The following is a 10,044-nucleotide window of genomic DNA, read 5'->3' as shown; positions in this document are numbered from 1 at the left end:
TTTTTGGGACGTTACAATTATTATTATTATTATTATTATTGATTTTCATGGTAGTTTTTCTGCTTAACATTTGACTTAACGGTAAGAAGTAACTCTTTCAAAATGATATATTATGGGTTCAAGTCTCACTAGGAGACATAGGTAGTGTTTAGAATTAGATTAAGATTAGGACAACTTGCTGTTTCAAAAAAAAAAAAATCTTTGAAATTGATAAAGTATAGTCACGAAAATAGATATTTTCCAAAAAAAATAGTGTCAAAGTTCATGAGAAAAAGTGTTGTGGATTCAGTCGTTAACTAGGAGAATCATAATAATCCTTCTTAATAAATAAAAGTTTTTTTGCCACATGTCAATCTCTCATTAGTTTTGACACTTGTCATTTTGTGGTATTTTTGAATAAATGTTTTTTTCATTTGTCATTTTCTCATTTTTTATCTTTCTTAATTAACATATTATATTTACACCTTAATTAATAATTGCCTTAATTAAAAATAATCAATAAATTATAATATTACAACTCATATAGTATTTAATTTGTTTCTTTGTAAATTCAAATTTAAATAAACTTTTGTTTAAACCTTTATATTTTTTTTTTTGTTTTATCCAACCCGTATAACATACGGGTCTCACAACTAGTTTTTAGTAAATGCGTATAAACCTATGACAACATGTGAACCTTTTTATTAGTTAAATTTATGTTTGTAAAATTGAAATTTAGCGTTTTTCTTTACGTACATATTTTAATATTAAAATAAAAAAAGAAATCTCCAATTGTTCGTTGGGGATCCTCGGTCCAAAAAAATTTGGACCATTTCGAGGCGGTCTGAAAAAAACTAAATTGTTTCAAGAGCGGTCTAAAAAAGATTGGACCATTTTGAGACTGCACAGGACCGGTCAAAGACCAACCCAAAACTTAAAACCGAAAAAAAAAAACAATATCAAACCTAATATGAAAAATCCTGTAACCGAATTGAAAAATGCATACAAAAACCGACTGCAAAAACCGACTGAAGACTTGATAAAAAAACACAAACCATTTTTAGACGAAACTAAGATAGCTCTTTCGCAAAAAAAAAAAGTGTATCTCCAAGATAGAAGATTCATGAATATTAATAATTTCAATGGGCCGATGAGTCATTGAGCGAGGCCAGGCACTGAGCTATCTTAGATCATAAAAACGAAACCCAATTAAAATTGGCCCCCAGCCCAAATTAGGTCAAAATGTAGAAGATATTTCTAGAAGCTGATTTCTGGACGAATCTAGTTCTGAAAAGAGCCTTCTATTAATTGTGAAAAATTCAACATAAACCCCTCCCTCTCGCCCCCATCTTTTTACCAGTCCACAGCTCGGCTTTACCAAAGTATTTGGAGAATTCAAAGGTTTTTTCTCTCACGCCGCAGCCTTACTTGATCTCCGTCTTCCCTAGGTTCGATCTCCATCTATAATTTATCAGATCGGGTATCGTTTATAACTCTTTGTTACAATTAGTTTCCTAGATTCAATCCAAGTATGTTTACTGTTTTGTTAGTTGTGTTTGATTTGCTTTTTGATTTAGTAAATGCTTCTTCAGCCGTTTAATTTTACAGATTTAGTAGGTTTTGTGGTCGATTATTCTTGCAATAGGAAAAGGTTAGGGATGTAGACAGAATCGGACCAATGTGTTCTCGTGATGATTACCGTTTTGTGTTAGTTTGATAGAAACTGAAAGAGATCCCATTACTTGTTTCTCAAGTTTTTTTAAAGCTGTACGATATTAAAAACTTTGAAATGAATGTATTGTTATATTTCCAAGGATTGAAACTTCCTGCTTTATACATATGAACTGCACACATCATAGTCTGTTTACATGTTAAAATTGCAGCAGTAAATCTGTTTGTTGGTATAGTCACCGTCTAGAAAGAAAGACAAACGTGTGAGGGTTGTAGTTCAAAGTCAAATCAATAATTAATAATGTGAAAGCTAGTACTAGTACTATTGCTTACGTAAAGGAACTTCAAATTTCATGACATGGTGTGTACATATATAGATGAGTAATCGAACAGTTGTTGATAAATCTAATTACCTTTCATCTGTGCAGATTGATTCCTGTGAGGCAGAGTAACTTCTCATTAATTAAACGAGTTACTTTACTCAGCAAAGATGAGCGTAGTTGGATTTGATCTTGGGAATGAGAGTTGTGTTGTGGCAGTTGCCAGACAAAGGGGAATTGATGTGGTTCTTAATGATGAGTCAAAACGTGAGACTCCTGCTCTTGTGTGTTTTGGTGATAAACAGCGTTTTCTTGGAACAGCTGGTGCTGCAACCAGTATGATGAACCCAAAAAACACCATTTCCCAAATTAAGCGGTTAATAGGGCGTCCTTTTTCTGACCCTGAATTGCAACAAGATCTCAAGGCTTTGCCTTTTTCAGTTACTGAGGGACCCGATGGTTTCCCATTGATCAATGCAAGGTATCTTGGGGAAACAAAGTCATTCACCCCAACACAAGTTATGGGAATGGTTTTCTCAAACATGAAGACAATAGCTGAAAAGAATTTGAATGCAGCAGTTGTGGATTGCTGTATTGGGGTACCTATCTACTTCACTGATCTTCAAAGAAGAGCTGTAATGGATGCAGCTACTATTGCCGGTTTGCATCCTCTACGGTTGATGCATGAGACAACAGCCACTGCTTTAGCTTATGGAATATACAAAACTGACTTACCTGAAAATGAGCAGCTCAATGTAGCCTTCATTGACATTGGACATGCTAGCATGCAGGTATGCATAGCAGGTTTCAAGAAAGGTCAACTGAAGGTATTGGCACATTCGTTTGACCGGTGTCTTGGAGGGAGGGATTTCGATGAGGTTTTATTCCAACATTTTGCTGAAAAGTTCAAGACAGACTACAAAATTGATGTTTTCCAGAATGCAAGGGCTTGTCTTAGACTCCGTGCTGCTTGTGAGAAGCTAAAGAAGGTGCTTAGTGCAAATCCAGAGGCACCTATGAACATAGAGTGCTTGATGGATGACAAGGATGTTAGAGGGTTTATTAAAAGAGATGAATTTGAACAAATCAGTGCCCCAATATTTGAACGTGTGAAGAAGCCTTTAGAGAAGGCTCTTTCTGAGGCTAAACTCACAGTTGATGATATTTATGCTGTGGAGGTTGTTGGGTCGGGTTCAAGGGTGCCAGCTGTCATCAAGATTTTGACAGAATTCTTTGGGAAGGAACCAAGGCGTACAATGAACGCCAGTGAATGTGTCTCTAAAGGTTGTGCTTTGGAATGTGCTATTCTCAGCCCTACATTTAAAGTTAAAGAATTCACGGTATGACCCGTTTTGCATCTTTTTCTGATACATGGCCTAATTTGTACTGTACTAAACCCTAATTTGGATTTTGTTTATTTGGTCTGAAGGTCCAAGAAAGCTTCCCTTTTTCAATTGCATTGACATGGCAAGGTTCTTCCCAAGAATCTCAGAATGGAAATGTGGAGAATCAACAAAGCACAATTGTTTTCCCCAAGGGAAATCCAATTCCAAGTGTCAAAGCTTTGACTTTTTACAGGACTGGAACTTTCACAGTAGATGTGCAGTATGCTGATGTCAGCGAATTGCAGGCACCAGCAAAGATCAGTACCTATACGGTAAACATTTCTCACAAATTCAAATAGTTTAATAGAATTATGCTGAATTGCTTTTTAACTTTTACATTGACAAATTCACAAATTCAATGGTGTCCAGATTGGTCCCTTCCAAGCAACAAAAGGTGAACGTGCCAAGGTGAAGGTGAAAGCCCGTTTGAATTTACATGGAATAGTGTCTGTGGAGTCTGCACAGGTGGGTGTTTGGAGCTCCATATCCTTCAAATCTTGATAGTTAGCATGAAGATTGTATTTTTAATTTCTTTTTGTGATTCCAGCTTATTGAAGAAGAGGAGGTTGATATTCCAGTGACAAAAGAAGCAACAAAGATGGATACAGATAAGGCTCCAGCTGATGTGGCATCTGGTAATGAAACAGATGTAAATATGCAGGATGCCAATGTGGCTGAAAATGGTGCTACAGAAACTGGAGATAAGCCTGTTCAGATGGAGACTGATACTAAGGTTGGTATAATATAATAATACAACATGTGTTACAGTTTATTTGTGGATTTAGAATGTAGGTATAGTAATATTTGTTATGTTGTTATACAGGTGGAGGCTCCAAAGAAGAAGGTCAAAAAGGCAAACATACCCGTTTCTGAGGTGGTTTATGGAGCAATGCTAGCTGCAGATGTGCAGAAAGCAGTGGAAAAAGAGTTTGAAATGGCATTACAGGACCGAGTCATGGAAGAAACCAAAGACAAAAAGAACGCTGTGGAAGCCTATGTTTATGACATGAGGAACAAGGTAATTAATTAATTAATTACCATAGGTTTATTTTTTACATCTGAAAACTATATACAATACATGATGATGAATGAGAAATGGTCTTGTTTGATTCAGCTGCATGATAAACTGCAAGAGTTTGTGACGGATTCAGATAGAGAAGCATTAATTGGTAAGCTTCAAGAAACTGAAGATTGGTTGTATGAAGATGGTGAAGACGAAACTAAAGGTGTATATGTTGCCAAACTTGATGAGCTGAAAAAGGTGTGTTTTTATTTTCTGCACTTTATTATTTATTTATTTATTTTAAGATGAAAATTAATACATAAAAAACACGTGCAGCAAGGTGATCCAATTGAACAACGTTACAAGGAGCACTCAGAAAGAGGATCAGCTGTAGAACAACTGCTTGGTGTTATTAATGCTTACAGACAGGCTGCAGCATCTGGTGATTCAAAATATGAACACATTGACTTGAATGAGAAACAAAAGGTTTTAATCGTAAAATCCGTATTTTTCTATGCACCATTTTTTTTTGTTCTATTCTGTTCTGATGTGGGTCCTCTCCCTCCCTCCTCCTTTATTTAGGTGTTGAATGATTGTTCAGAAGCTGAAAACTGGCTAAGAGAGAAAACACAACAGCAGGAGTCCCTTCCAAAACATGCTGATCCAGTTCTCCTGTCATCTGATATTAGAAGGAAAGCAGAGGCACTTGACAGGTAATTAGTCGTTGGACTTTTTTCTTTGTAAAATTTGTATTTGTGGAGAATATATTTTGAAAAAAATAGTTATTTATTTATTTGTTGATGTGTCTTCACAGGGGATGCAGACCAATAATGTCGAAACCGAAGCCAGCCCCACCGAAGGCCGCCTCCCCACCCGAGGCACCACCCTCACCAGCACCAGCCCAGGAAGGTGAGCCACAAGCCACCACAAGCCCAGACCCAAACGCTAATGTAGACAGCAATGGGAACCCGGATGAAGCTGCAGCCATGGAAACAGAGAAGCCTGAATAAAAGCCAAAAGGTTTCCTAGTTTTGTTGAATGTGTGTGTGTGGGGGGGGGGGGGGGGGGTTGTTTTTATTTGTATACTCAAGTCGTCAGTCAATATGGATGGATTTTGTTGGGCAGGTGTCACTGGTATTTTTGGTGATGTCACGTATGTCTTCCTGTGGTCTATTTTGTTTTCAATTTTCATGGTTTAGTAGGTCTATCATGGTGATGGTGATGGTGATGGTGATGATGAGTGTCCGTTAAAGTTAAAAAAGTGCAGGAGTTTTGGTGTTTCTTTGGACGCAAATGAGACCTGTATCTATTTTCCGAATTACTTTTATTCAATGCTACTACTTTTCATGTGTAATGAGTTTGCCCACTGCAGAGGGTTCTTATTACCACCAATTTAAAACATTTTATTAACGGCACATAAATGGTGGAAATATTACTTAACAAGGTAACCAAATAGTGGAATTGATAGGTTAATTAAAGGGAGTGATTTTTACATTATATTTTCTTATTTCTACAAAACGGTGTTATATTTTTTTATTCCTACAAAACAGTGAATCGACCCTTGATTAAATGGATAATGTCAAGGATACTTTATGAATTTTTATGTTTTGGTTTAAAAGGTTTTCATATATATATATATATATATTTTAATTATTATTAATTTTTGATTTCTATGTGTTGTCTAGGGGCATAAACTTTGGAAATTAGAGCATAGTTCTGTCAAAACCATTGTTAGCGTGGCAATCAAGTTGACATTCTATTAAAATTAATTTTCTTCATATATTTTAAGAACCCATAAATTTGAATTCAACACCACCATGCACCACTAGCATCATCACTAATTTCTTCAGATTTCAAGAGCCATTTAGCACCAACGATGACTACCAACACCCACCACGAACCAGAAGAAATCAGTGATCGACTATCGTGAACCAGAAATCAGTAAACTACCATTGTGTCCATCTCCAACCTGCCAACACCCCAAAAAACTGTTCACAATAAATATTTAATTGCCCTTCACACCAACTGATGTCAAGAATAACACCACCAACTGATTTCAATAACAAAGCAGATTAGAAAAAATGGTATGGTTTCAGTTTCGATTAGTTCAAATGGAGTCAACCTCGGACAACAGTTCAACACTGTTTTCATCGTATGTGTTCAGGAAAATGCAAGATCTGCTCTTGTTCTTGTGTGTGCATTCTTCAAAAATCAAGATCTGTTGTTGTTGCGTGTTCTTCAAAAATTGAGATCTGTTTGTATTCTTGTCTGTGTTTTTCAAAAATCGAGATATGTTCATATTCTTGAGTGTGTTCTTCAAAAATCAAGATATGTTAGTCTTCTTGTCTTTGTTCTTCAAAAATCTAGAACACCAACTAGAAGAGATCAGCAAAAAAAAAATTCAGAACATCATATGAACCATGAAGATTTATGCAAAAAATGGAGAACACACCTTGGAGGGTGTTTGTGATTGCTTTTCAAATAATTGATTGGCTTATTAGTTTTTTAAAAAGCCAAATAAGTAAAAAAAATGTTTGTGATTGCTTTTCACAATAGTTTATTGACTTACTGGTTTTTTAAAAAGCCAATAAATAAAAAAAATGTTTGGCTATTGCATAATGCTTTTCAAAATGGTTTTTTTGACATGCTTTATAAATGAGGTTTCTAAACTTAAAATGACAATACTACCATTAATGAACTCCTCGCGCTCTCATTTTCTTACCTTCTTTCTTTCCATTCATTTTTAGTCATTTTACAAGTATAAAGCTTTTTCCAACATAAAAGATGATTCAAACAATAAACGTTTTTTGCCCAAAAGCACTTTTGAAGTTCAACAAGCTATCCGTAATAACTCTAAAAGAGGATGTGTTAGGGTTGTTTGTGATGGAATTGAAGTTGGCAATTATTTCACTCCCCTGTTTTTGCACATTATCTATTTTCCATAAGTTCCCTCAAAATTTGTTATTTATTAGAAAAAGCTATACACATGCCATTATTAATAAACAAAATAAAAAGAAACCCACCTAAATGTTGACATGTTCCAACTCAATTATATGGCTAGAGGGTGGTCAAAATGTGCCAATGAATACTCAATGGTATCCACTAAAATCTACCACCTTTTTTTTTACATTATGTGTTAGACTAAATTCATTTTTTTTCCCAAGTCATATTAGGTTAGGAATATATCTGACGAGAAAAACAACGCAAGCAATAATATGATGAGCAGGATTTCGATTTTTTTACCCGAGAAAAGTAAACTTTGCTTAGTTCCTTCATTCTCGCTGATTAGTGATTATTATTTAGGCATTGCCCACAGATTAACGATGACTAGTGAATCGTCTAGACACATTGGCAACAATGGTCTCCTTATTGGCTTAAAATCAAAATAAATCTTTCAACCGAAAAGCCTTGAATCTTTGAAAATTAGAAGTAAATTAGAAGCTTCAAGTTCTTACTTATTTCGTCATAAATCTTAAAAAACCAGTAAATGGTGGGATGTCAAGCCCACCAAGCAAATTACACCATTTGATCATTGCTAAATAAACATAATATAATGGTAAAAAGGGGTATCGATCCACGAGGAAATGGTTGTATTCAATCACCAATGCAATTCACTAGAACTAGTTAAATTAAAGGTTGAGAATAATTGGTTAACTAAGGCATATCAACACAATGAACATTAGTGTGTTTATCATTAGGATCTAATACAAAACTTATCCTTCATCCCAAATTGGTTATAGCAATCATGAAGCATAATATGCCAAGATTCCTCATAGGTAGTATGGAGGTTGGGGAAGCCCACAACACACCTTCTTAATTAAGATCAAGGGTCAATTGAAGCAATTAATCCCAAGAAATCAATTAGCCTTAAGAATGAAGGAATCCCTAATTCCTAGAGGATGTCAAATGCTTACACATCCATAAAGGAGCTATGATTCATAAGCTAGAGATGATTTCTACCATCATAAAGCCTTTGTTCTAGATAAATTCAATGATCCAATGCAAAATCAATGAAATAAGTCAACAATTGCTCAATCAAATACTAAGCTCATGATCAAAGCATCAATTAAGCATAAGAATTGCAAACTAGAATCATAAACATGAAATAAATTGATAATCAACATAAATCCTTCAACCCACAAACATTCATTGGTTTTCAACCAAAGTCAACCAAATAAGAGTATTAGCCACTCATGGCAACAAAGTAACAAGAACAATAATCTAATTGCATAAAGAAACTACCTAAGATTTGGAAAGATGAAAGAAATTGAGTATTTTGCTCTCCAAATCGCCTCTTGCAGGTCTCCAATGGTGGAAAAATCATGAATGAGCCTCTAGATCTGATCCCCCTAGGTTATTGTGAGCCAAATGACCAAAATGCCCAAACTGGGCAGTTGCGCGGGTACCCGCGCGACAAAAATTCTACCCGCGCAAATGTTGCTGTAATGTTATTGGTCCTTCATTCCACGACTCCATCCTTCCACTACCAAAGATTCCTTTGGTCCCCCTATTGCCCATGTAATTTGAATCCACCAATCATCATTTAGCCACCAAATGGATGCTCCAAGCCCAAAATTAGAAATTTATGATCCATCTTCACAAGCCCAAATAATCCAAGCCAATAGCTTTCAAAGCCCAATTCTTCTTCTTTGACTCCGCCAAGCCCAATAATGCCTCGGAAGCCCACTAAGTCCGTCTCCAATCAACCCGCAACCGCAACAAGCACCGAAAAACCTACAAAATATCTCATGCAACATAACAAGCACCCGGTACGATCCATACTAAAGAAAAATAAATAAAATACAATGCATTAATGATAAAAAGATCTAAAAATCTAAAATAAACTAATAAAAATAAGGAAATAAAATAAGCTATCAAATCACCCCAAGCTTAAACCTAACTTGTCCTCAAGTTAGAACAAGACTAAAAATAAGCTCGGGATGAACTATCTAAAAAGGAAAAAGAAAGATACTATAGAACTTGATCAACATCAGTCAACATGGTCAAAATTAGTCCTTCAATGGACCCTACGCATCTTCAAAATGTTCCCCGCTTTAGAACCATAAACCACATTCTTAACCACTTGATGGGCGAATAGATCACGGCTGGATGCGGTCGCGGTGTGCAAGACAAAGGAAACAGAGATGCGCCCAGTGGGGGCACTTTAAGTCACCGATGTAGACCATAGTGCACGAAGGAAAGACGCCTCTTCACACACTATGATTACTACATTTGTCAGGCTAAAGTGTATAATACGAAATAGGGTTTTGCAGTACGGCCTCCGGGAAAACATCCGGTTTCAGAGGCTTCTCCCTTGTACTATCCTTTACAGTCTACCGTCTCATCGTCGGGGCCTTTTCTCACCAAAAATCAAAAAATAAAATAAAATAATAAAAATTCTACTTAACCTAAATCTAAACCTAACTACTCAAATCTTCAATCTTGATCTTCTGTTATTGGGTCTTCAATCACATTTGTTGTTTGACATTCAGAGATTTTTTTTTTGAAGAGAAGTCTTGAACTTGGAGTCTCGTTCTTCTTTTTGTGTTGCTCTTTTTCTTCATTTTTCTTCTTTGTTTTTGTTGCTTTTCTTGAATCATCTTTTATAGGCTCTTATTTTCTTCACTTTTTCAAATTTCTTCATTCTCTGTGTTGCTTCTTGGAAGGTCTAAGGAATTTCACCATG

At 35.7% G+C, this 10,044-nt stretch overlaps 1 protein-coding gene across 1 annotated transcript; it reads left to right on the top strand.

The window, feature by feature from the left end:
• Positions 1 to 1,267: 1,267 nt before the first annotated feature.
• On the top strand, positions 1,268 to 5,712 carry LOC111910269 (heat shock 70 kDa protein 15). The gene is made up of 10 exons (XM_023906073.3): positions 1,268 to 1,427; positions 2,079 to 3,310; positions 3,400 to 3,627; positions 3,725 to 3,820; positions 3,903 to 4,088; positions 4,179 to 4,373; positions 4,470 to 4,616; positions 4,695 to 4,844; positions 4,941 to 5,071; positions 5,173 to 5,712. Exons 2-10 carry the CDS (start codon positions 2,141 to 2,143, stop codon positions 5,366 to 5,368), a joined length of 2,499 nt encoding a protein of 832 aa, XP_023761841.2. The 5' UTR covers positions 1,268 to 1,427; positions 2,079 to 2,140; the 3' UTR covers positions 5,369 to 5,712.
• The last annotated feature ends 4,332 nt before the right edge of the window (positions 5,713 to 10,044 follow it).

This window comes from Lactuca sativa, chromosome 5, assembly GCF_002870075.4.
Source record: "Lactuca sativa cultivar Salinas chromosome 5, Lsat_Salinas_v11, whole genome shotgun sequence".
In the NCBI taxonomy this organism is placed as follows: Eukaryota; Viridiplantae; Streptophyta; class Magnoliopsida; order Asterales; family Asteraceae; genus Lactuca; species Lactuca sativa.
Note: the sequence above shows the minus strand (reverse complement) of the source record. Positions and strands in the feature narration are given on the sequence as shown.